A 26,962-nucleotide genomic window follows, 5' to 3' on the forward strand; every position below is an offset into this window, starting at 1 on the left:
GCACGCTTGGAAATATAATAAACGACGTTAGATCACCAGACTGTCATTTTAAACAGATATAACACTTTTTTTAGCAAAATCAGCATTTTTCTTTGGTTAGAACCACAGAAACAATAAAAGGCAAACTTCTCTTTTAAATCATATCTTGACAAACTGATTTGTAAATTATAAGCTTTGTTACATTAGTTCGTTATTGTTATTACATATTTTGATTTTGGGCATTGTCTCCACAATAATTTGTGACACAAGTATTTCTAAAAGTGAAATCTTGCTCAACTGCTTTGTTTATAAAATACATCATAAATGTTGGGGGGGGAGGGGTTAGAAGTAAAACAAAAGTTTGGATCACCTGACTCCATGGACCAATAGCTGATGCAGAAATGAGCATGTTTAAGCCTGTTGAAATCAAAGCAAGGACACCTCATTTTGTGCGCCTGTGGCTGCTGATTTTCAATGAGATTGAAGTGCGTTCAATTGAGGCTAGTGTGTATTGGAGGCTTTTAAATGCTTTTATTCACCCTGATATGGTTTTGCAATCCAGCCCTTAAAATGCTATTTAAAGATATTCTCAATATGTAATTATACATTGTGAACATTTTTAAATTTTGAACATTATTTTGTAAAAACTAATCATTAAATAAAGAGCAAATGGATACTTAATACGAGCATCAGTATTAGGAAAAAAAATCATTTTGGAGGGAGGTAATTTTATCCAAAAATAACCCTAGGCACACCTACTTGGGAGTATGCTCCATTAAACTAAGTGAATAAAGATTGTGCTTTTAAGTGGAAATCCTGAAACCACAAGTGCTTTACCTGGGAGTAAATCCTGAATGTCTGAATACACATGCATAGAAAATTCCTAAAATAATACAGACATTACATCATCTTAAAAAGACCCACATTTTTAAAAAATACAACCTCTATATTTTCTTGGTGCCCCAGTCATTTTTTTTTTTTTGCTTTTAAATTTCAATTCAAAGTAGCATTCACACCAAATATTAAAAGGGAAGGTCAAAGGAGGCACAGGGGTTAAAGTGTTTTGACCATAGATATCAGGAATACAAATATACTGGGCAGCTGACTTTGATGTATGTTTCAGGGAAAGCTGACAAAAGTATTATTGTCTTTCTGCTTCTGCTCATGGTTCCTCCCTTCTCTATAGCAGCTGTCCTGCAGATCAGTGACACTGAAACAGGGATGGGGAACCTGTACCCATCCTTATATTATTAGGACTCCACTCCCAGCGATCCCAGTTAGCATCTAGCCAGTGGTCAGGAATGATGGGCATTGCAGTCCAGCATCTGGAGGGTAACAGGTTCCCCACTCCTATTTTCAAGTGTCACCTGACACATCAGAGTGAAGTTGAAAATAAAAAACAGGGAATTTCCTGTACCTGTGCAGATGTGCCTTAGGCATGCAGCTGGGGTTTACAGGATCCCAGCTAGGATTATGCGTAAATGTTCCAGCAATGGTGCTTGGGCCCAACTTAGAATCATAGAATCTACTTCAGAATCAACTTCAGAATGAGTCTGCAGAAGCTATCATAATTACTCCATCAGTCTAGGCCCTTGCACAGCATGATGCTGCTCTCAAGGCTGTTGGGAATATCCCCTAAAAGCACTGCATGAAGGCATCCCAGCAGTTTTGTGGTGATTTTAGAAATAGTATGTGGAACAGAGCTATACAATTCTACCATACTTGCCAAGCAAATACTTATTACAGATAAAAATTGCCCTTTAGCGAAGCTGTGTAACTGCCCCCACTCCCTGTATCTGAAGGGACCTGGACACAAACAGAAGGTATACTATGGCTTATCCTACTCTTAAGACGCCAGATTTGTAGGACTTTAGTTTTCTTTAGTTTTCTTTAGAATTTAGGTTTCAAATTTCCAGTTTCACAGAAGCAAATACTTAGCAATACTTTGAACTCCCTACTCAAAAGTCAACCATCGTCTGGGATTTCCTACCAATAGCTTATCAATCTTTTCTTGCGATATGCCTCTGATTAACATTTTTGGTACTATGTTTTCAAGTATGTGAGAATATCCATGACCCCCATATTTCTTCAACCTATTTTTTGTGTGCACGTCATGAGCAAGCAAAACTCTGTCTTCATAGCCTTCATCAATCAACATCCGAACCCTGCAAAATACAGACAATACACATCTGTCAATGTATAGTTCATATTAATCTGATAGTAATGCAGAAATAATTATCAGGTAGAGACTCACACTATTTTAAATTAAATGACCTATTCTTGTGTGCTTTAAAAGAAATGCAATAAACTAACATTTCCCTCCTTCCTGAGGAGGAACAGTTTGGTTCTGTTTTTGCTTATCTGCTGTTTGTCATATCATTTGAACCAACAATTGTGATCAGTTTCAAATAAGCAGTCTTCAACACAATATTACTGAAAGTGGCTTGTCTGAAACTTACCACAGTTTAAGATGGGCTACAGGTCTGGGGTCCAAGGGACATGGCAGATGACATGGCAAGCTGTAGATAATCAGAAGTGGAAGTAGTAGCTTCTGAACTCCTCGTCCTGGTTCCATGGGAGGAGGAACAGGGAGACTGCACAATCCCAAGGCTTGCTGTGACTTGTCCCTGCTAGTTGTGCTAAACTATAGTTTAGCATGATATGCAAACACAGCTGCTATGCCTATAAATTGGCTGAAAATGATACTCGCCCAACACTTTGGTAATTGCCTGCCTAGGCACCAGCTATTGGCAGAGTTGTTATGACATAATGGAATATTTATCCAAGTTATAGAATGCTTTCAAATAATGCAGCTTCTGTGAGGGAAGTGAAAAATCAGTTTGGCTGGGAAACATCTAGACAAAAGGAGAAGTATGCATTTGAGGGCTGGCAGCTGAATGGGGAGCGAAGTTGTCTAACAGCTAGGAAAACTGAAGATGAAATGCAATGCAACACAGACAGCCACCACCCACTGCCCGAAAATCCTACAATGCCTGTGAATGAAGGCTGAGGTTTGGCGATTCCATGCCCAAGATACCAGCAAACAGAACTCTGCACACTCTCAATGCATGAAATCTATAAAGAATAGGCATCCAAGAGTATTCTGTCTTAGATCTGACTACATAAACCTATGACCAAATACAGGTGTGATGAAGCAACAAGACCTAGTCAGCCAAGGGCTTATTCACATGAAAAAGTTTGCTTCCTGTAATCCTGTGTATGAGATTGCAAAGCTGGATCTCTTATTAGCACCATGCTAATTCAGAAATACTGATGGGTCAGCACAGTCCAGAGAGCAGAATTCTGTAGTTGGACATGGGTGGTTTGGGGATACTCAGTTATTCGTTATTATGAACACTGTAATCATAGTGGAATGAATCAAGATTATCTGATCACAAGCATTAAGAGTTGCTTGTGTTGCTGACTATTATCAGTGAGACTGAGCTTTACACGATCGCTGTAGCCACATCTGAGCTAATAAGCAGCAATATATTATTATGAATGCAGTATTACAAGAGCATAATCGCTTCACCCACCTCAAACATCCTTAAATTGACAGATTAATAAATAAGCAAGCCAGCAATGATTTTTAAAGAAAACAACTTTCTTTCCACATAATTGCTCTCAAAACTCACCATAACAGAACTATACTTTTGAATATTTCAGTAATAATTTCCAATAATAAAATGCTGAGAAGTTATCGTAAGACACTCCCCCCCCCAAAAAAAAATCTCTATACAATCCTATGTTGTCTCAAGGGACATATTTAAAGATGCACATGCAAATCTGGATATTTACAAATCTTTTATTCAGCATTAGTGGAACTGAACATGAGTGAAGTCTGAAAAATACCTTTCCCTCTCCCGTGTTTATACAAGCAGACACAGAGGTCAGCTTGATTTGTATGACTATGATGAATACAAGTCAAACATGAGCCGACTATGAATTAATAGTAGCCTGCCAGTTTTCCTGGCATACTCACCAACAATAAACTGAATGCACAAAAAGAAGTTTAATGGCATCTCTAGCATAAATGCGCAAATCGTTCTGGGTGAAAGGCAATCTTGTCTCCCTATAAAAACCTACTGCTACTTTTGTTCAATGCCAGTTTCGGGAAGGAATTATGAGGGAATTGTCATGGTGAGGTGTATTGTGAACTGTTGCCACAATCAATAGCAAAAGCATTACTGATAATAATAGCCTTTCTACCTGCATAACTTCCAGTCATATCTGTCCAAGGAGCGCTTTCATTCATCACAAAATTGGCTCCAGATTAGTCAAGAAGCAGAGGTTTTAGGAGCAACTTCACAGTGTGTTAATTTAACTCGGTACAGGGCAGGTTGACGGAGTAACTGAAACAAAGCTCAGTTTTACCTAGCTTAACTTATTTTCTAATGAGAGCGGCAGGATTTTAAGCAACGTGTTGTTATTCTGTGATGCGCAATCCCCATACACCTAAGAGCTAAAAAGAAGACGCTGGTTTGTACTGACAACCAAATAGTTAAGTAATGTGTGTCAACAGCCAGAGTGCCAGCATTTCTTTTGTGTTGAAACTTCTGTGAAAACGTTTGTTCTTGTCCAATCAGTTCTTGATTCACTTTGCTTTTTGTAACGTTGTGAATTTAGTATTGATAGGTAAGCATAGGGGAGAGGAACAGACTTGCTACATTAAGAAGGTCTACTGCAGATGTACGAATCCCATTTTCTAACCCTGGTTAGCAGACCAGGAGGGGGCTGCAGGACTGCACAGTCCCTCTGCTTCTGCACTCATTCTGCCTGCACTTCCATGTACAGCCTTAAGGCAGGACTCAGGATTGTGACTGTGGTCACCTTAACCATGATTAAATCATAAGCAAGTTTTGAAGCTGATTTGCTAACTGTAGTTAAGGAAGATCTTGGTTGGCGTTAACCAGGCATAGGCAAACTCGGTCCTCCAGATGTTTTGGGACTACAACTCCCATCATCCCTAGCTAACAGGACCGGTGGTCAGGGATGATGGGAGTTGTAGTCCGAAAAACATCTGGAGGACCAAGTTTGCCTATGCCTGGCGTTAACCCTTAACCATGAAGTCAAAATGGAAGCTTAAGAGAGTCACAACCTCTGTTACAATGCTGGTTGTGTCCATTTCTTATCAAACAGGGTGTATCTTCTGGCTGAACCCTTCCCCTATAGATGCTTTCTCCCCATATATTGTCTCCTATTGGGGCTGGACTTTAGGTCTCAGAAATTTGAATTCCCCCTTTATGCCACAGCTGTGCTTTAAATGGTTCTAGCATTGCTACAGGATATTGAAATTACAGGACATAAATATTGTGCTGCTGTAACACCTGGTTTGGCCTATGGTGAAAGATCTCAGGGAAAGAGAAGGATAAATTTTAATGCAAAGGAATGTGGACGGGCTCTCCACTTCTTATTTCTTAACCATGCTTAGTGACTGAGTGTTATGTCTGCCCTGGACCTTTGTGATTTAAGACGTTAAACTAAGTAGAATACCTATCCATGGAAGTCAGGGACAATGAAATGCCATGCTAGTGCAAGTTACACACAGGCTCAGTTTGTGGTACTTTCAAAACCTGGACACTAACAACATTGCTATCTCCAGCAGAAGTTTCCATGTATATCGGAATACATACCTTAAAATTCTTTCATTGTCACTTGGCATATCGATATCAGGATTCATTTGGTACAAAATGAATTCTGTTCCAAAGAGGTCGTACTCTAAGTAGCATCCAAGCTCAGCAAACTCCAACAGTTTCTTCTCATCAAATATAGTCCTGTACAAATCACAGTATACACTATAAACTTGCTCAATGCAATTCTCTCCCATAGCTGACTTGAATCATTTAACCTCATTTGACAATAGCCTTCAAACACAGCAAATATTCCTTCATAAGGGATTCATTCATTAGAAGTCAGCTTCACAGCACAATCCAGCATATATAGGTGAGTCTTTTAAAAGAGGCCCCGTGGAACATGTGTACTCTATATTCACTGGGCCTCTTTTAAAGGACTCACCCTGTATGTCTGCTCTGATGTAAGTCCCATTAAGTTCAATGGGATTTACTCCCAGGTAAATAGAATTGCAACCTACATTACATAACTGCAGAGTTTCTGACCCCAGATATGCTTACAAATATTATTTTTTTGACATATACGGGTATCAACAGAATAGCTAGTGATCATAGTTTGATTTCTTACTTATTTTTTACTCTTCAGCAACATTTATGGTGTAAAGTCAATTAGCAAAGAAATTGTGAACACTTCTTAAAATAAAGTTAATTTCTCGAACTTTCTCCCCACCTTCCTATTTTGTGTTGGTTCAGAGTATTTCCAGTTTCGTCACCACCATAACATTTTGCTGATAAAACTTTTTTTTAAGGATTCATATATATAACTAATAGGTCTCAGGTAGAATTACAACCTTGTTTAATTTGTCACCAAGCCTTGAAATTTGAAAACATTTCAAGCTACAACACATTTATACTTATAACCATCAAAACAGTGGACTGTATTAAATTACATTTTATCTTTCCATTTTGTGAACTATTGGAAGGGATAGACTTTGTTGTGGAATTCTATGTCAATATGTTTAAAAACAAAAATGGATAGAGACAAAATGCACAATCTCTCAAACAAGAAGCAGAGTCTATCAGTAGTATTCAAGTAAGTTAAAATTAATCTACAGGACTAAGTTAGGTCCATTAATTTGGTTGGCCACTGTCAGAACAGGATAGCGGACTAAATGGGCCACCGGCCTGATCCAGCAATCTCTTCTTATTCAATCACAGCGTGTCTGCTCTGAGTAAAACTTAGCTGAAAGCCACACAATATTTCTAGGTTAAAAATAGCAACCTATAAACCGCCTTTAATGATTTTTCGTTCAGGAATAAGAACACACCCAAAATCCTCTACTATATATATTGTGTAAAGTTGTTTGTTCACTGTGCATTTGGACAGCTCTTAAAACATCAAACCCAAATTTTGCATGATCAAGGAGCAGATGTTAGTCAATATTTGAATCCCGCTGGATGCCATTTTGAATCAAGAAGGTGGACTGAATCTTTCAAAACTGCACTGATTCTCCCCTCCCCCTTAGAATTCCTGGGCAACCTTGGGGAGGAAGTTACTAATAAATTTTAAAGACATTCCAGACCTAATTCCAGAGACTAGTTTGGTCTTCTTCGAGACATATAGAAAAAAAGTGGTGGCATTTCTAAAAGTTTGTGGGCAAGTGAAGTTTCACATAGCCTGCATTGCTAGCAATAGTCCAGATTCAGAAAGCACATATGCACACCCCAGCTTTCCAGTTGCGGTTATTTTTAGCCTAAGGTGGTAAAAGCAATCAATATCTCCATAAAATAAGCAGATACCTCCTAACAAACCCAGAAACAAAGCTATTTATATTTCATTGGGGGAAAGTCATACAATTAATATTTTATATTTATACATGTTTAATAAATAATTATGTATTTTAAATCATGCTTTTCTTTAATTATTTGTGAACAAAGTTGTTCACCAATTAATAAAGGTGGACTACCACAGATCACCAAGGACAGATATTGCCTCATTTGCATTTTCCTTCAGTTTCCCTGTCTGAAATATATCTTAAAATTCTTCTGATACATCTACACCAAGAAGTCAGAAAGAGGTTTCTCCACCTAAGGAAACTCCCTTTGAAAAATGGGGGGTACATTTCTAACATATGGTAGTAATATTTTGTCTCCTGTCCTTCTGGTTAATGAAACCTTGAGGTGATGTCAAGAAGTACACACACACAAACACACACACACACACACACACACACACACACACACACACAGAGTGGTACCTCGGGTTAAGTACTTAATTCGTTCCGGAGGTCTGTTCTTAACCTGAAACTGTTCTTAACCTGAAGCACCACTTTAGCTAATGGGGCCTCCTGCTGCTGCCGCACCGCCAGAGCACGATTTCTGTTCTCATCCTGAAGCAAAGTTCTTAACCCAAGGTACTATTTCTGGGCTAGCGGAGTCTGTAACCTCAAGCGTATGTAACCTGAAGTGTATGTAACCCGAGGTACCACTGTATATATATTGCCAATAACTTACTGTGTACATTTGGCATAAATGTTGGCAACGGACAGAGCAGAAACAAGGAGGGTTTGCCCTTTGCCCTCCATGAAGTGTTGGATGTGGGGTGTTGTCAAACTATTTGCATTCTTCTACCCTTTCTCCTTCTCTTGCCTGACTACCCAAAAATACTGTATGGGTAAAACTCAAAAGAATCATTCTCACCTACATTACCTTGGTGCTCCTTCTGCTTAATGCCACAAAGCCATTAACAGTTAATTCAGTTGCATCATAGTCTGACGCTATGGAAATGACTGATGTCACAAATTCAATATTGTGACTTAACAGCAGGATTAAGTAGAAGGAACAGATGGAACGAGTGAGAGAAAGCTCTTGTTCAAACACAACTGGCACCAGCAGGACACTCATTATTGCCAACTGTAATTAATAATAAAAATCTTGTTTAAAAATAATAATAATCACAGTTTACATAGGACCAGAGATTCTTATCCAATGGACTTTCAAAGTACTGTGCAAGTAGTATGGCTTTCAATTACAGCTCAACACTAGAAGCCAAAATTGCTATGTCAATGTACTTATACGCTGTAGTACCGTGGCAATATTTTGTATTATTATAATTTTAAAACCACGTTCATAGGAATATGCTTTTCTAGGTATAGGTGTGAATATATATTAAAAGAGTTGGGGATTTATTTAAATTAGGCCTGTCAACAGCAACCAGCATGGTTACCTGAAGCAATCAAGAATTAATTCTAGGCAATCAGACAAGAAAGTAGTTGCAATCTGGAAGAGAGTTTGTGTTCTATTTTTTTTAAAAAAATCATTTAGGCTTCCGTTTTCTCATAAATGCCTAAGCATGAGTGGAAATGTAGGTAGTAACATACATCGTGTTTCACGTAAAGCACATTTAAATTATACATGTATGATCAGTGAAAATCATTTTACATAGTGTGCTATAGAGCACTCACAACAATTCAATAATAAGTCATATGACTACAAATAGCTTCCAGCCTTCAGCAATGCTAATCAATACATGGTCATCTGCCAACTAATCATCAACCACACAAGGTCATATAAATGTGGCTTAGCAGCACAGATCATGTTTTTTTTTACTGAAGGCGTGAAGCATCCACTGCTTTGCTCTCCATGGACGTTCTGTGACTTTTGTTTACAGAGGTAGCAGTAACATCTTGCAGTTGTAGCAGGAGAGGATTCAACCGATGCGATGTAGCTATTTAAGGACGTGTGGAATTGTTGCAGTTTGGGGGTTTTTTGCAACATAGTCTGGAGAAAGCAACAGATAACTCAGGGAAGAGAGCCAGGCTATTTAAAGCTATCTGATCTGCAGATACATAGTTCTCCAATGTGCCCATGCCAAATGTTGCCACGTACTGGAGGGGAAGGCAGATGGCCTTTATGCAGCAGGTTGGACCAGCTACCAGTTAGGAACATGCGAAGCTCTTCTTACACAGAATCAAACCTTTGGTGCGAAAAGCTCAGCACCGTCTACACCCGTAGTTCTCAAGCTTCCATTTGCTAACTATCTGAAAAGTGCAGAGGGTCTTGGTGTACCACCTTATACCAGCTAGCTGACAAAATGCAACCAATTCAAACGATAGGTGGCATTTACCTAAAACTATAGTTATATTGGGGACGCGGGTGGCGCTGTGGCTAAACCTCAGCGCCTAGGGCTTGCCGATCGCATGGTCGGCGGTTCAAATCCCCGCGGCGGGGTGAGCTCCCGTCTTTCGGTCCCAGCTCCTGCCCACCTAGCAGTTCGAAAGCACTCCTAAGTGCAAGTAGATAAATAGGTACCGCTTTATAGTGGGAAGGTAAACGGCATTTCCATGCACTGCGCTGGTGCTGGCTCACCAGAGCAGCTTCGTCACGCTGGCCACGTGACCCGGAAGTGTCTCCGGACAGCGCTGGCCCCCGGCCTCTTAAGTGAGATGGGCGCACAACCCTAGAGTCGGACACGACTGGCCCGTATGGGCAGGGGTACCTTTACCTTTATAGTTATATTAATGGACATTAAGTTAGTACCATTAAATAAACAGGTCTGCTCTGATAAAAACTTAGCAGAATACCCCATTTGAAGAACCTCTATTTGCACTAAAGAGAGAAAGGACAACACAGGAGTCCAAAGGGAGGAGCGTCACTGAATGTACGCCTGTGAATGTGGGGAGTTAGCAGTAAGTGTTGGGAGTGTGCAAAGCTGGGGGGGGGGCAGCATCTAAAGAGGTTTAAGAGCCAGACAGGGATTACCCAATGAAGTTGGAGAAGTGACAGTGATGTGACATTGATGTTCTAATAAGTTTTGAAGGGGGTTGTGCAACTTCATATACAGTGGTACCTCGGGTTACATACACTTCAGGTTAGGTACGCTTCAGGTTACAGACGCCACTAACCCAGAAATAGTACCTCGGGTTAAGAACTTTGCTTCAGGATGGGAACAGAAATCGTGCTCTGGTGGCGCGGCAGCAGCAGGAGGCCCCATTAGCTAAAGTGGTGCTTCAGGTTAAGAACAGTTTCAGGTTAAGAATGGACCTCTGGAACGAATTAAGTACTTAACCCGAGGTACCACTGTAGTTCAAACACTGTTATAAGTGTTGTATCTCAGCACAATATCTTAGTTATGGTGCTGAACGTTTCTCTGACATAAATGGGTCTTGATAAACGCAAAGTAGACTTTGAAAATGTGATGATTTATTTAGGTGCTCAAGGAGCGACTCCCCAACATGAACAGACACTCTTATTCTAACGAGCATTGAGATCTACAAACCATTTAGACTGCCGGCATTTTGGAATTAAAGATTTGTAGATGTCAGCAGGACTAAGCAGTTTTGCACATACATGCCACTTTGAGGATTGTCACCAACTTCACTAGAGTTTCAGTCTGGCAGTATGGTATGTATCTGCATTAAAGTATTCCCTGCAATTGCCATATTTTGAGTACTGCAAATGCTGGAACTGTTACAATGCTTGCTGTAATGAAGAATCAGAACACTGATAAAACCTGATTAGGTTCAACCTGCTGTGGGTTTCTTAAAAGTTCCACTGTCCAGGAACAGGGGTAGTCAACCTTTTTATACCCACCGCCCACGAATGCATCTTTCTTGATGGTAAAATTTCCTTACTGCCCACCAGCGCTTGATGGAAGGAGGATTCAGCTTGTGCCATAGAACCCCCTACCGCCCACCTAGAATCCTGAAACACCCACTAGTGGGCGGTAGGGACCAGGTTGACAACCGCTGGTTTAGAAGCAGAAATATTTACAAACAATCCAACACCAGAGTGGCCCATTTACCTGTCCATGTGAGACATGACGGTTTTTGAGGTATCAGCTCCAGCTTCCTGCAAAATTCGAATGATCTGGAAAGGTGAATCACTGTTCCTGCCAGGGTGGATGATGACAGGGCAGCCAAGCTGTGACTGAGCATGTGCCGTTGCTTGTAGTACTTTGTTTTCACTTTCTGTCAGAGGCCATGAGCAGCCAACTTCTCCTATGACCCCACACTTTATGTCGGTTCCATCAGCTCCATTGAGAATTTCATTAACTATAACCTCTGTCAGCTGTAGAAAATAAACATTCTTTTAGTTAAAGCTCTCTGTGCTGCATAGTATCAAAACTTAAGTAAAACAATGTCGTTCCTAATTTCAAGGTTGCCATGGTCAGTATCTTTCGGCCTTCAAATGCCTGAGTGAGCGGGAATGTTTTTATATTTCTCCTGAAAGTCAATAGACACACCTCACCAAGGATGGCATTGAAAAATGGCAAACCATGACCAAAGGGTGTGGGCAACAGAAACTTAGCTCACACATGCATCCTAAGATACTGTGCATGAGATTGCAGGATGCACTGTGATAACAGCAGCAAACCCACTGGTTTTCAGTTCATTTTCTCATGGGAGGATCTTGCCTTGTCAGGAAAAGCTCTTCCACCACAGAGGTGACTTCCTCTGTATCCAACCCAGTGTATTATGCACACACACACACTTAATTCCCAGTTTCGAGGCCTCCTATTTTAATTATGTTAAAGGCAAACAACATATATTGAGGTATTCAGAGGTTGCCAATAAGAGCGCCCAACTTTCAGTACGTTTTGAGACCCACCTGCTCCACAGACATTGCTTGTGTTTCAGGAGAATGAGTGGCACCCACATAAAAGCCAGCACCAGCAATAATATGGACACCGGTTTCTTTCGCAAGCTGCTTTAGGGTCTTCATGTCTCTTCTTATCCCTGTGGTTGTATTTTCCACTATGGTCCCACCACCTGCAGCTTTGAATTGCAGCAGTTCTTCCTTCACAGCACTTGTTTCTTGATGCAGGAGGAGGTTCTCTTTGTGGCTGTAGGGATTCTGTTTCAGCCAAAACAAGTTCTTCATCTCAATGGATGTTTCAGAGAGTGCTTCTTGGCCTGAAGGAGGTGGGTAGTAACAGCAGGTGTAATCCATTGTCAAGTGCTCGTGGGTCATCGTGTAGCCAAGCTGGCTAGGCTCAACAAGGCCCAAAACAGTCTGGACTTTGCCCTTCAGCGAAGGCATCTTTAAAAAGGTGTATTCTAGGAAAATAGACAGAAAGATGTTAAAGACCCTTACACCAATTTTGCTCCATGCATCAAAGAGCAGACTAAACTAGTTTCAGTGTGAGTTCCCTTCTTTTGGCTGAGAAGGGTGGTTTAGACCATTGGGTAGGCTTTATTTCGTAACCTTTGATTGTGGTGAGGGATTCTGTAAGGTCTTAGAGTAATATTTTGTATATTGTGGATATCATCCCCTTGCTGTGTCCCTCTGATGTCAGGAGAAGTTTTTCAAAGGTGCTCAGAGGCATAGTAGTTGCTGCTGCTTTTACTGTTGGGTTATTTAAGAAGGTGTGCTGTTGGTGATGGGTCAGCCAAGGTATTTGAGTGTCCCCAAGTTTGTCTTACATTTCTGGTGTTGGTATGGGTTTGCCATTTTCACTGCATGTCTATGACAGCAGTGTCTCACACCAAATGTAACTGACCTATAGAAAGGACTCTATGAACTGAGAACAGAGATGTTGTATGTACAGTGAAGAAGAGAAGACGAAGAGTTTGGATTTGATATCCCGCCTTTCACTCCCCTTCAGGAGTCTCAAAGCGGCTAACATTCTCCTTTCCCTTCCTCCCCCACAACAAACACTCTGTGAGGTGAGTGGGGCTGAGAGACTTCAGAGAAGCGTGACTGGCCCAAGGTCACCCAGCAGCTGCATGTGGAGGAGCGGAGACGTGAACCCGGTTCCCCAGATTACGAGACTACCGCTCTTAACCACTACACCACACTGGCTCTCGAGGTACAGTGGTACCTCGGGTTACATACGCTTCAGGTTACATACACTTCAGGTTGCAGACTCCACTAACCCAGAAATAGTACCTCGGGTTAGGAACTTTGCTTCAGGATGAGAACAGAAATCGTGCTCTGGCGGTGTGGCAGCAGCAGGAGGCCCCATTAGCTAAAGTGGTGCTTCAGGTTAAGAACAGTTTCAGGTTAAGAACGGACCTCCAGAATGAATTAAGTACTTAACCTGAGGTACCACTGTACCCTCATTGTCTATGAAAATCCTTCGAACAAGGATACCTTAGAAGAAAATCAAGATTGGCTGGCATAGCTTGTCCTTCCATCTGAAGATTCTTAAAAGAGTCATCAAATCTATGTCATGTAGTTATAATGCTGGCCAAATCTTTTTATCAGTGTACAAACTAATGCACACTGATGAGTCAAAGCAAAACTCAAGGCTTTATGGAAGGACTTGTCACCAAAACTGGATGACGAGCCTTTTTGTTTTGCAGTCAGTTCAAACATTACTAAGTCTGTATATATGGACTTCCTCTCCCCACCCACCTCCAAGTCTGTAGCTTTATAGTCCCAAACACAGTTTCAGAATAGTTTGTCAGGCTTTGGGGTACTTTGGGGATAGTGAAGCACAAGCAAGACATCGGTACAGAGAATAGCTGATAAAATAAGTGAATCTAAGTGAGGCGAAAATTCCTTTTAAATTATTGCCTATATCTCTGTCCTGATACTGAAAGTACTCGCTGGCTGTTTCTGTGGTACAAGGGAGAGGAGAAAAATATGAAGCAATCTTAACATCTTCGCTCTTGCTAGAGCATGAAAACAACCAGTGTATAGTGCTGACCGGGGGGGGGGGGTAGAAATCTTGAGGATGAAATACTGGCTTTTCTCCAGAATTTTAGTTACATTTTTCTTGCTTCGATTCAAAGCCCTATGGGAGGCTCACACTGAACTGCTATTGTACAATCAAGTGAACCACAAGTCCTTAAAGATTCAGTAAAGCCTAAGTAGTTGGCCTTGCAACAGCAGGACTACCCAAGTGGGAATGCAACCGCAAGAAAAGAGACTGGGAATACAGAAAAGGATGCCAGAGCATTAGAGACCTTGCATTTCTAAGTGAAGGGGGGGAAATACATCAATATGCCATTGTGTTAGGCAAGCTGACATCAAGGATGAGGAAGAAAATCTGTGCAACTCAGGAAAAAAAATTAGATAGGAATAATCAAGGAGAGTATGAACTTACAGAGAGCCTTCAGTGCAGGAGACTTTTCCAAGACAGATGCTGTTGCTTTTAGGACACAACTGAGTTATGGATACTAGTATCATGGAAGCACCATAAATTATGCAAAACAAATGTCTGTATGCAGATTTGTTGAACTTGCACAAACCTTTCTGACAGATGAGTATCAAGGCTTCCTTAACACCAAAGGTGGATCTTCTTTTCATTAGAAATGAAACATATCGCAGAATTAATAATGGATTTAAAGGAAAACATTATTGCAATTTATTCCAGAGTTCTAAAAAGTCAAGGGCTTAAATAATTAAATAAACAGCAACGTTCGTTCATTCAGTACTCCTCATCAACTATTAATGTCATTGGCTTTCTTAGCCACAAGCCAAAAAAAGTTGGTAATTGCCTGGTTCTTTCACTTTGTCTACCAAATATCATTTATCACTAAGAGCCTGATCCCACATGTTTAGTTGTAAGTAGAGCCCACCAAGTGCCATGCAACTTATTCCTAAATAATCAGAGTCAGACTGCAAGCCTAAGTATCAACGCTGTATGCCAAGGAAACCAGTGTGCATCTTTCCAAGCTGGTGAGACATTATGGTAGATCTGTTTAATGGAGAGCATTTGTTAATTGATACTGCTTTATTGCCAATTAGAGACGCGGGTGGTGCTGTGGGTTAAACCACAGAGCCTAGGACCTGCCGATCAGAAGGTCGGCGGTTCAAATCCCCGCGACGGGGTGAGCTCCCGTTGCTCGGTCCCAGCTCCTGCCAACCTAGCAGTTCGAAAGCACATCAAAGTGCAAGTAGATAAATAGGTACCGCTCCAGCGGGAAGGTAAACGGCGTTTCCGTGCGCTGCTCTGGTTCGCCAGAAGCGGCTTAGTCATGCTGGCCACATGACCCAGAAACTGTACGCCGGCTCCCTTGGCCAATAAAGCGAGATGAGCGCCGCAACCCCAGAGTTGGCCACGACTGGACCTAATGGTCAGGGATCCCTTTACCCTTTTCCTTTATTGCCAATTAACATTATTAAGTAAACCTGGAAACTACATTTCCTTACCATTTAAACAAAATGTAGTGTGGTTTAATTTGATTTTTAATATGCAAAGTTTTTAAGCTTACTAGTAAAGCTCCTCCATAGTAGGCTACAACATTTAAACATCAAGCTTTACTGCTGCTGTCTGACTGTGTTCAGAGGCATGAGGTCTGCTCTTGCATACCCTCCACTTCTACTATTTATAATTAACTCCCAACTCTCACTTATATTTAAGTTTACTTTCCACATTAACACTAAACATAGCTGACTGCCTAGCTCAATTCAGATCTGCCTGATGGTAGATGCAAAGGCTTGAGGATATCTAGTTATAAACTCCAGTCAGCCAAAATCATCAGTTATGAAACAAAATACATGTTTAATGATGTCCAGAGGATAAGACTAACTGGAGCATACATTATTGATTAAACAGAAGCCTTTCCTGTCTGCCTTTTAGCGCATAATACCATAAACATTGGTTTGTTACTGGTAAAAAGCCCTCCAAGCAGATAGTCTGTGGTTCCCCTTCCCTCTGAGAATGCAACAGATAAGCTGGAGTCAAGAGGGCAAAGAGCCCAAGAGGCTCGTTTCTCCAGCAGGCTCATTTTTAGGGCTGCGGAGAAGCAAAGCATCAAATTGGCACCCTTCCATAGCGCCATAGGATGACCTACCCACAGTGTACCACTATAAATATCAAGCACCAGCAAATAAGCAAACGGAGTCCGTGTCACCCAGCAGTCAGTGGATGGTTCAGCTGTTTTCTGCGAAACCTCACCTCATGCAGAAAGAACACCTACCGATTTGCCGTTGCATTTTTCTCTTGCATAGAATCCTACAATACTGCATGGCTTATGTAAGGGGGGGAAATGAAAAGGCAGATGTGCCTGTCCTCTTCTAAAGAAAAATATCACTGGAGGATAGAATGAAAAAGGGATTGGAGTCTTAATTGGAAGAGCTCTCAAGAGGTAAAGGTAAAGGGTCCCCTGATCATTAGGTCCAGTCGTGGCCAACTCTGGGGTTGCGGCGCTCATCTCGCTTTATTGGTTGAGGGAGCCAGCGTACAGCTTCTGGGTCACGTGGCCAGCATGACTAAGCCGCTTCTGGCGAACCAGAGCAGCGCACAGAAACGCCGTTTACCTTCCTGCTGGAGCAGTACCTATTTATCTACTTGCACTCTGACGTGCTTTTGAACTGCTAGGTTGGCAGGAGGAGAGACTGGGCAATGGGGATTCGAACTGCCGACCTTCTGATCAGCAAGCCCTAGGCTCTGTGGTTTAACCCACAGCGCCACCTGCGTCCCATCTCAAAAGGTGCTCTAGTCCAAATCACTGCCAAGGAAGGGAATCTGTTGCTACACCATTCCTCATATGGGTAGCCTTCCAACCTCTGCTTTAAAATGTCTAACAAAGTAGAGTCTATCACCTTCTTCGGAGGCAATCTGTTCATTGCTGAACAGCAAACGCCACCAGAAAGTTCTTCCTAATGCCTGGTGGAAATTTCCTTTCTTGTAATTTGAACACACTTGTTTAGGCCCTATCCTCTGGAGCAACAGAAACAAATATTTGAAGATGGCTACTATTAATCAGCCCTTCTGTTGCTAAACATGCACACTCCTTCAACCCTTTCTCAAGGGATTTAAGCTTCTGTCTCCCTTGCAGTATGTGGGTCAAAGTACTGATTTGTTTATTGAAGGTAAAGAAATATTGCTTTGCTAGCGCAGATTCCTGGGTCCAGGAGCAGACAGAAGTTAGGTCACAAACAGTGCTTACAATCAACAAGATTTCCAAGGGGATTTCTCTAGTGCAAAGCATTAAAAGCAAAATACATCTCCTGTACATTCTGATTAAATTTGAGCTGTCTGCCCTGGTTATTAATTGACTACTTTTGATGGGAGCTAACATTCTGTTAGAGCAGGCCATAGTTCTGGTGAAAATTCAGTGATCCTACCCATGCTTACAGTCAAGGCAAATAAGGAAAGAAAGGTTAATGTGATTGCATAACATGGAGTGGCTTTCGTCACTTAAAAGAGATGTTCTCATTTTTAAACAAACACCAACTGGGGAGTTAATTAGATTTAAACAATATGCTGAGCTCAACATAACTTATTCTGCATGGCTCCTTTTCATCTCTGATAAAACTACACTGCACAAAAACATTTTAACCACCGAGGTATGTGTGTTTTTCATCTAGTTTTCTGTAACAATGAAGTCAACAGCTGCCCCACTATTTCGGTTTGGGAGATTCATGGTACTTCTAGCAACTGGTGGGCACTTGTATGTCTTGAGTAAACAGCATAACCCATGTGCAAGAACTTGCACAATCTGCCTTGAGCACTGATTTCTGCCACTGGATCTCATCCTGCTTCAGAAGTCAAGTTCGCATCATTACATATGCACCGTTTCTCAAATGTTACACCATCTTTGTGGGTTGTTTACTTGCACATACTGTCAAATGCAAATATCAGTAGCTGAGCATAACATATGAACCAGCCCAAGTGTGAAACCTCCACACACACCCCTACATTCTGTAGTTCTGACTTGACCCAAAATTCCATTGAGCTTCCTATGGATTTTTCCTATAATTAAACATGTACACAGCAGATAAGGGATCAGAAAAACCTGACCCTAAGCCAATACTCATGTTCCTTTTTTGTCAAGAGAGTCATACTTGAACATGAGAAATTGTATGTAAGGTAACTTAAGAATACTGATGCAAGCACATCCAACTTCTTCTTGGCACAAAGCTTGATTGTGTACGTTACTGGAGAAAAATGTAGAACCATAGATTTGGAAGGGAACAAAAGGACATATAATCCAAACTACTGCCCCCAAAGAATGATCCATTTGTTCTGACCAACCTGTCATAGATCAGTCCATTCCAGTGTTTTTTAAAACTTGGTTGCACCACAGACCACTCTTCTACAGTGTTTGAAATTAGCCGGGCGTCAGGCACATTTTGCACCTGGCTATCAGCCACTTGCAACCACGTGAAGATGCCTGGGCACTAAGATGGCACCTGACGTCACCACCTCCTGGAGGTGCATGCCTGGGGAACACTGGATCTTGACTGTTCCCTCACACTAATGCCACAACCTGTAGATTTCTATCAGCTATATTTTATCTGCACAATCAGAAGGGATTTCAGGAACCAAAATGCTTTCTCTGTGCAGTCTCAGCAGGAGCAGTGAACAACATAACAGTGAATGGTTGTAGCTTGTATTCGTTTACCCCACCCCACCGCCCTGCTCATGGTTGTGAAGAATATTCGTGTCACCATTAAGAAAAGGAGGTTGGAATAGGCTAATATATTTGTGGACAGTCCCTGGATAAAGCAACCTTTCTTCTTTCAGTTCTCAAACTTCTTAACCTAGCTCAAGGTTGTCATCTGAACTAGCCAGACGTTTAACTGATAATCAACCGCAGCCAGTCCATCATTTGAAAAATAAAAGTTTAGAGCTGTCTTGCCTCAAAATGACAATTGCATATTCTGTTTTGGAGACTGCAACCTTGTTTTAAGGAGCCATTTGCTTCTATATCTCAGTTTCTAACACTTCTCTTCTGGCTAGACAGTTCTTTGCAGATCACATTTTCTTATGTTCCAGCCACCACATAGGAGGCTACTAAAATATTTTGAAATTAAAGCTATATTCCTTTCTATTCCCACGAAGCTGCTCTAAATATGTAGACCCTACATAGTTAGCAGCAAAGGAGCAAGAGAAGCTGGTATTCTTTGCGAGATTCATCAGACGAGACTAATCTGGCAAGTTAACACTCTGATCTAGAAAACCCCACAGACAGAATCGACCTGAAAGCACACCACAAACAATTGATCAGCCACCATAGTTTAACAATCAATTATAAATATAATCCAGAACCATGCCCACAGGCAAAACACTTAGGTGACAGTACTTTTTATTTTCAAACAGGGGTATTAATTTCCAATGAGATTAGAATGGTTCCTCAAATTATTATAGCAGTGCAAACATCTCTCTACCAAATAAGGTTTGTGCCAGTGGAGTAGTGTGAATATCAGCTCCAAGTCATTATAATGCTTTTGTAAGGAGTACACTCCCTAGGTTAATTTCCTATAGTAATCTCTTATTGCTGTACTATAATAATCGCGCACACAGTCTCTGCAGTCATTTCAGCTTGGCAAGCGCATTTTAATGCTGTTAGTCCAGGCTCTCTATAGTGGCATATTAAAAATGCATTTTGTTGTAAATGCGATGCAGAACAACAATGCTAAATCCAGATTGCTATGACCCAAAATGCTCAGTACAGGCATGTTCCAGTAGCTATTTGTTGCCTTCTATGGGGTGGAGAGATAATTGCAGCTTGCTCTTTTGGAAAGATGAGTTGTCCTCAATCCGCCCCCCTCCCTGGTACTTTCACAGAGTTATTTACATAGTCGTGCAAAAAGCATGTCTATGCAAAGTATTGTATCTTGGTTTAGAACTGTTATTTCTTAGAGACAGCAGTAAATACTTTAATGGCAGGCATGGTGCTCTGTCACTGACATTTAATAAGACCTGCAAAAAACTGAAATGGCTTGAAGAAATTTCACAGTGGAACTTTACTGTACATATCAGTATGTTAGGAAAGGTGTGAAAAGCAGTGAAATGCAAACTGTAGAAGGGAAAAGTCATATTGTGAGAAATTGCTTAATTTTAAAATTGCATAATTTTAAAATGCTTTAAGTTCAAACAAAACAAGGACATGCGAGCTCATGGAGACATTACATTTTTTTAAAGTACCATGGGCAGCAGCTTAACTAGCAGAAGTACAACCCCACTAGTCAAATGCTGGAGCAATTGCATGATTATTGTTTCATCCTAATGGTGGGAGAGTGTTGCTGAGGGATAATACGTTTTTTCCTCCCATCAGTAAGACTATTTGCTGTTTTAGAGGCAAGCCAACAAAACACATGCTCCCCACTGCTGAGGTGAAGTGGGACAGTCACTGTCAAATAAAATCTTTTAAAAACAATATAAGGGATAGAGGAAGTATTGCTTAAGTCTACACACCCACACCAATATTTTTTTTTTAAAAAAGAAAGCATGGAGTAGAAGAGGTAAGTATTCATCCAGAAACCTGTTTTAATAAAACCCAAAATATACTTTTTTTTTTAAGGCCAACTTGCTCAGGTAGGGGGCGAGGGTGGGGAACAGAGACTGTGTCCCTTGTAAGATTAGGACTGCAACCCTATAGCTACTTGCCTGGGAGTAAGCCCCACTGAACTCAGTGAGATTCTCTTCTGTGCAGGCATATATAGGATGGTGCTGTCAATCAGAGCTCCTTACTTAATGCCATTATGTTTTCCAGCAGCAGCACCCCCGCACTTATACACATTCCACTTGTGTGCAACCATGTTAAGCAGGTCGTCATTAGATAGACAGACAAACAGGTGTTATTTCGCCTGGGGCTGCTGCTTGGAAGTGAGCAAGGGAAGGCATACTGGGCTGCTCTGCAGTGAGGCAAGGCATGCCAGGCAGTGGCCTGAGCGAGGGAAGACTTGGGACAGGCTGAGCAGTGGTCCTGAGCAACTTCCAGACAGCAGCCCCAGCAGCAAGTGAATTTCTTTCTCTCTTCTCCTAGCACACCATCCCTATTAAAGCGGAGTGCTCTCTACTTTACGAGATTTCACTTATGCCCACAGAGGTTCAGAAAGTAACCTCCGCATAAGTAGGGGGATGCCTGTACTCCCATAGTTCTAGTTTCTGTCTCTCCTTAAAGCCAATCCAAATTTGCAGGCCTTCTCAGAACTCCCTGCTTCCCCCTTTCCTACTCCTGCCAGAACCGCACCATGACCAAACTACAAACCTTGTCATGATGCCCAAACCCAGGCTCCCCCCAAACAAACCACAAGCTGCATTTGGATGACATCAACAAGTCACAGTTTGTGGCTTGTTGCTCCTGCCACAGCACAGCCGGGGGGAGGGAAGGGGCAAAGTAGGACCTTTTGAGCAGCATGTGAATGAGCAAGCTGCTCATCACATTAAACAAACCCAAATAGAGCCCCCGAAATGGGGTAAAGACAACCTGTCAACACATTTATTGAGCCAGCCAACAGACCTCCAAATAAAACTTCTGCAACTGTTAACATGCACAAATGAGATACAGGATCAAAAAATCTATTGATGGGTAAGACAAAGTTGTTACATTTATTTGGATGCAGATGTAGCTTGCTCTCAACAGGAATTTTGCTACAGTTTCTGTAATAAACTTTTTTGTATCAGAAAGAAAGGTTGGGGGAAAACAAAGTACACATATTCTTCTAGGATACAAAATTATTACTGGATCAAGCAATTCTTTCCAGAGATTTCTATATGCAAAACAACAACAACTATAAAGGTTGCAAAACAACAACATGGCTTGCTGTTTCTATTTATTCTGAGCCACAGGGACATAACCTTATCAGAGAGTTTCCCTAAATCCAAAGTCATTCTAAGCAGAGGAAAGGCTGAAACCGAATGGTGCAGCACCTGCAGAAACAGCCTGGTTCAATTTTTTGCATCTCCAGGTAAGGCTGGGAAAGATTCCGATCTGAAAACCTAGAGAGCCATTGGAAATCAGGGTTGACGGCATTGAGCTAGTTGGAAAATTGGTCTTCCTCATTATATGCAGCTTCCTATGTTCTCATCTCCCTTATAGTAAATTAAATAACTCCATATTTTGCTGGGACTGCAAAAACAAGGGGGATAGTGGTAGGATGTCCAGATGCCAAAGACAGGGCTCTTGCAACTCTAATAATTGTAGACAAGAGGGTATTTTCAGCAGATAGACTAAGCTACAACTGAAATTCCTTCTTCTGCATCCTATTTGTTAGATTATGTTTGGCTTGATTCAAGTTGATTTAAGCTGTGCAATTCTGGAGTAATGTTCAGCAGAAAGTAGGCTAAACATATCTACTCAAATGTAAGACCCACTGAGTTCAAGGGAACTCAATCCTACAATCCTCCCAAATTTTTGTAGGATTGCAGCGGAATGGCAGAAAGCACACCAGCTGTGAAGAGATATATCACATTTCATGCTTTGTCATAAACTGAAACATTTCACTCTCTCAAACACCTGCAGAGTTCCTTTTGACTGGGAAGAGAGACAATGAGTCCCAGATCTGGTTTAGCCAGAATACTTGAAGGTTCTCTTTAGCAGGACTGCATCAATTTAACAACCAAATGAACCAGAAGTAGCAAAGAAATGGTAACACTCAGAGTGAAAATATATTTGGCTATAGAAATCAAGATTGCACAAATTTATTTCCTCCTAAGACAAGTTAGAAACTTTTTTCTGAATTTTTGGCCGGACTGAGATAGTACAATTCGAACAAACAATGAATTATTTGCTTGTGGTTTAATATTTAATTCCTGTAGGTAATACTATTTGGGACAGCACCTGTTGGCTATGCAAATAAAGTCTATTCTATTCTTCAGGTTATTTGGGACAGCATGTTAGGTTTCCAAACATGGAGTCATTTGAAAAAATTAAGAGCCAGCCAGAAGATCTGCACTGAATCAGATAATGAAACAAATTGATTCAGTTCCTTCAAATGGCTTCTTATTCCATTTTCCTCTCTGGCACAGCACTCATCTTGGATTTTTCTTCTCTAATGGACTTTGCGACCACTATTTTCTTCTTCCTAACTATGGTCAGAAGCAGTCAACTTTGTGTGCACTGCATTAGCCACTAATTTTATGAGTTAATTCTGGTCACCTTTACAAAATGTAATTAAACATCTGACTGCCACTGTTGCCACCTCTAATTAAAACAGCAGAAGTGATTGTGACAATGGTGTCACTACGGAAAACAGTATGTCCATTAAATCTTCTAATGTAGGAAAGAGATTAATAATAACAATTGACATTTATATAGCCTGTTTAATACAACACCACTTGACAGGAAAACACAAAAGTCCGTATCACAGATTTTGCTTCCACCATCCCTGAAGCATAGCCACATAGTGCAATCTTGTTTGTTTACTCAGAAGTAAGTCCCACACTGTGTTCAGTGGGGCTTGTTGAGGATTGCAGACTTAATCTCTTGAAAGCAGTGATCAGACAACAGCTTAGGGCAGAAAATCGAAAAGGATCACAAAAGCTGTAGGGAGAATCAAGGTGAAAGAAAAAGAACTGCCTGTTCCTGTTTGATCTGTTTGTTTGGAACATGTTGTACCTCTCCGTTTCTACATTCCATTCATGACTATCATCCCACCAGGTTTCAGGAATGCAAGTTCTTCTTGCTCGCTTCCCATGCTCTGTGCATTCGTGTAGAGACAACTGAAACAATGAAACATTCCTCCAAACACTGTTGCCTCTGTCCCCCTCTGATGGGAGTCCCTTGCCACAACCACGTCTCTTCCTTCTCTGAGGAGTGACAAGAATCATTTTGCTCACTGCACCTTCCACAGCCACCTCTGTTATTGCTCCTTGGGCTGAGAATCAGGTGAGAGCATGGAATCAATTTTTCAAAGACACCATCTGCCCTGCACTGTGAGGAGGAAGAGAGGGAGGGAGGGAGGCACAGACAACATCAGGGCCAGCTCCTGTTGGGCTGCATACCACCACCCTGCCAACTTTCTGGCTGGGGTCAGCAGATATTGTTAAGAGGCCCTTCAGCATTAGTTTTAGGATCTATGACAACATTAAACACTTTAGCATTATTATTATTAATTTTCTTCAGGCACACATTTGTGCACAGTATATTTTAATTACAGACTGTCCAACAAACCCAATATGTTTTGCTTCTGTCCTTCAGCTCTCATTGTTGCTTCCCTCCTATTCTAGACAACAGGCACAGCAATCAACTGGTTCAAACTTCCCTCGAATTCTGGAGCTCTCAGGGCCTTTACAGACAAACATTTTGGAATAACTTGCGTGGAATACTCATGGGAAACATTAAAATGATGATAATACTACTGGTTTTCCAATTCCAACATAATGCTTTCCATAACATTATTCTAAGAGAAATTCTTCCCAAAGCACTCCCAGGAAAGACAGCATGACATCAGAACAGCTCTTAATCTTATGTCATAGGATATCGATTTTATGGGCCATGTTATCTATATACAAAAAGATGACAATGGTAGATATCTAGTCTAGTCAGGGCACCTGTTTTCCAATGTTATCCACAAGGGCAGCATTCAATCAAAGAGTCAAGGTTGTAGCTTTTCCATTTATCTGCACCTCCGACTCTCATGGTGGCTGAAACTGAAGAAGTGCTAGCTAGAACAGAAGCATTTGGTCCTGACACAAAACCTGTTGTTGACATACGAGTACTTACAAAATCATTAATAATAGCAAGCAGCTTTGTTCATTACACTACCATTCATCTTCATGTGACTCAGAGTGTGTCCATAATTCAGCTACCAGATCTTGCATTCTGCGAAAACCCTGCCTATCCTACCAACGTCATCGCTTTCCAGGACAGAAAGGCAGTCATCTATTCCAGGCAAACCATGGGGCTATAGTCAGTGACAGCTAGTTTGTCAAATCCCAGCTATGTTCAACTGCAAGAACTACCCTAACTCATCATGTCCAGTAAGTAGTCTGCTGCTCTGGACAATCCCAAAGCCTGAACAGATAACGGGGACAATGAAAGGCTGTTGTGGGTCTCAGCACTGGCTCCTGACATCACCTGCAGGGGCTGTGAAGCAGCAGATCTGCCCCGGCAGGGAACCCAGGAGCCTCAGCTGGCAAGAAAGTGGGGTGGCTGCAGCAGCCCCAGTGGCTTCCAAATGCCGCTGGCAGGCAACACAACTGGGGGGAATAGCTGAGGCAGAGGAGCATAAAAGGACTGAGCAAAGGGTGGAGGAAGAGAACCACATGCGGCATGCAAGATGGTCCATGCAGGAGAAAGAACGAGGACAGCCACAGCAAGAAAGGGAAGGACAGTGGAAATAAGTAGGTAGGGACAAAAACCTGGAACTGGCTCTGCCTCCACCCCTTGGGCATGACAATACCACTTACTTTCTTACTTCACTGTGAATTAGGTAAAAGGTACCCCTGCCCGTACGGGCCAGTCGTGTCCGACTCTAGGGTTGTGCGCTCATCTCACTTAAGAGGCCGGGAGCCAGCGCTGTCTGAGGACACTTCCGGGTCACGAGGCCAGCATGACGAAGCTGCTCTGGCAAGCCGGCACCAGCGCAGCACACGGAAACGCCGTTTACCTTCCTGCTATAAAGTGGTACCTATTTATCTACTTGCACTTAGGGGTGCTTTCGAACTGCTAGGTGGGCAGGAGCTGGGACCGAAAGAGGGGAGCTCACCCCGCCACGGGGATTCGAACCGCCGACCATACGATCGGCAAGTCCTGGGCACTGAGGTTTTACCCACAGCGCCACCCGCGTCCCTTCAATGTGAATTACCGCTTGGCAAATAATCACATAGTCACCCACTGTCTACATTTCGATCACTACATTTTCATCAGTTGCATGCTTTAATTACTTTGGGGGGGGCAGAACTAGTAAAATGATAAAAGTGTTTACACTTACACACACACACACACACACACACAGAGAGAGAGAGAGAGAGAGAGACCAATCCTGTTACAGTGGGTTACAGCATAAATTCTAATTTGTGCTTTTGAGGAACATACACAAAGCACTTTGATACAGTAATCCTGATTCTTACAATATCTTAACAGCAGCTTATGACGACTGCAGGTTCATAACAAACTAACAACAATCTCAGTGGTGACTGATTACAGAACTAGGGTCTGCAATTCCAGTTCGGTTTTTAAAAGGAGGGGGAAAGTACGACCCAAAGTCCACCACGATGAGGAAAGCCACGAAGAGATCCCTGCGCTCACCGCCACTAAGCTGGTGGCAATGAAAGGCCTCAACCCAGCAAATATATCCGAGGGGATTTAGGGACTAGTTGCCTGACAAAGAGAATCGAGCAGCGGGGCCGGGGACCCTTCAGCCGGGTTTCGCGCCTTTTATTAAACCCTGGGCGGGGAGAGAGCCGAGTTCCTACCAAACAAAGCAGGCGAGACTGACAAAAGCGGCGCCCTAAACTTCCCGCCTTGCTAGCGCGGGTGGGGCTCGCAAGGCCCCTAAAGAAACTTATTCTTTACTCCTTTTTTCCCAGGCTCACCCACCGTCCCAGGTCACTCTCTGCTGCTGCTGCTGCTGCTGCTGCTGCCGTCGCCCTCGCAGCTCCCCTCCCTGCAAGGAAGTGGACTTCACTCCGGAGCAAGAGGGCCCCGCTCGTCTCGCCGCGCCTCTCCGCCTCCTGAACTCCGCCCTTCTCCTGGGCCAACCAGGGCGGCAGTCGAGGCCGCAGGCCGGAGCCTGCCCGGGGAGGCGGTTCCCGCCTAAAGCTCGAGTTCCCTTTTGCTCGCCTC

General features: G+C 42.1%; 1 protein-coding gene across 3 annotated transcripts; it reads right to left on the bottom strand.

Annotated features, from left to right (window-relative positions):
* Positions 1–1,646: 1,646 nt before the first annotated feature.
* Positions 1,647–26,954, bottom strand: PTER (phosphotriesterase related). 3 transcript variants are annotated; one of them, XM_053409604.1, is made up of 5 exons: positions 26,713–26,954; positions 12,159–12,607; positions 11,353–11,618; positions 5,613–5,753; positions 1,647–2,144 (listed from the first exon to the last, which is right to left on the bottom strand). In XM_053409604.1, the coding sequence occupies exons 2-5, from the start codon at positions 12,588–12,590 to the stop codon at positions 1,934–1,936; spliced, it is 1,050 nt and encodes a 349-aa protein (XP_053265579.1). In that variant the 5' UTR covers positions 12,591–12,607; positions 26,713–26,954; the 3' UTR covers positions 1,647–1,933. The 3 variants fall into 3 exon arrangements, with proteins under 3 accessions (XP_053265579.1, XP_053265578.1, XP_053265580.1); XM_053409603.1 differs by having other exon boundaries at positions 26,717–26,952; XM_053409605.1 differs by lacking the exon at positions 26,713–26,954 and adding an exon at positions 14,747–14,796.
* Positions 26,955–26,962: the final 8 nt, after the last annotated feature.

The sequence above is a fragment of the Podarcis raffonei genome, chromosome 12 (genome assembly GCF_027172205.1).
Source record: "Podarcis raffonei isolate rPodRaf1 chromosome 12, rPodRaf1.pri, whole genome shotgun sequence".
Taxonomy (NCBI): Eukaryota; Metazoa; Chordata; class Lepidosauria; order Squamata; family Lacertidae; genus Podarcis; species Podarcis raffonei.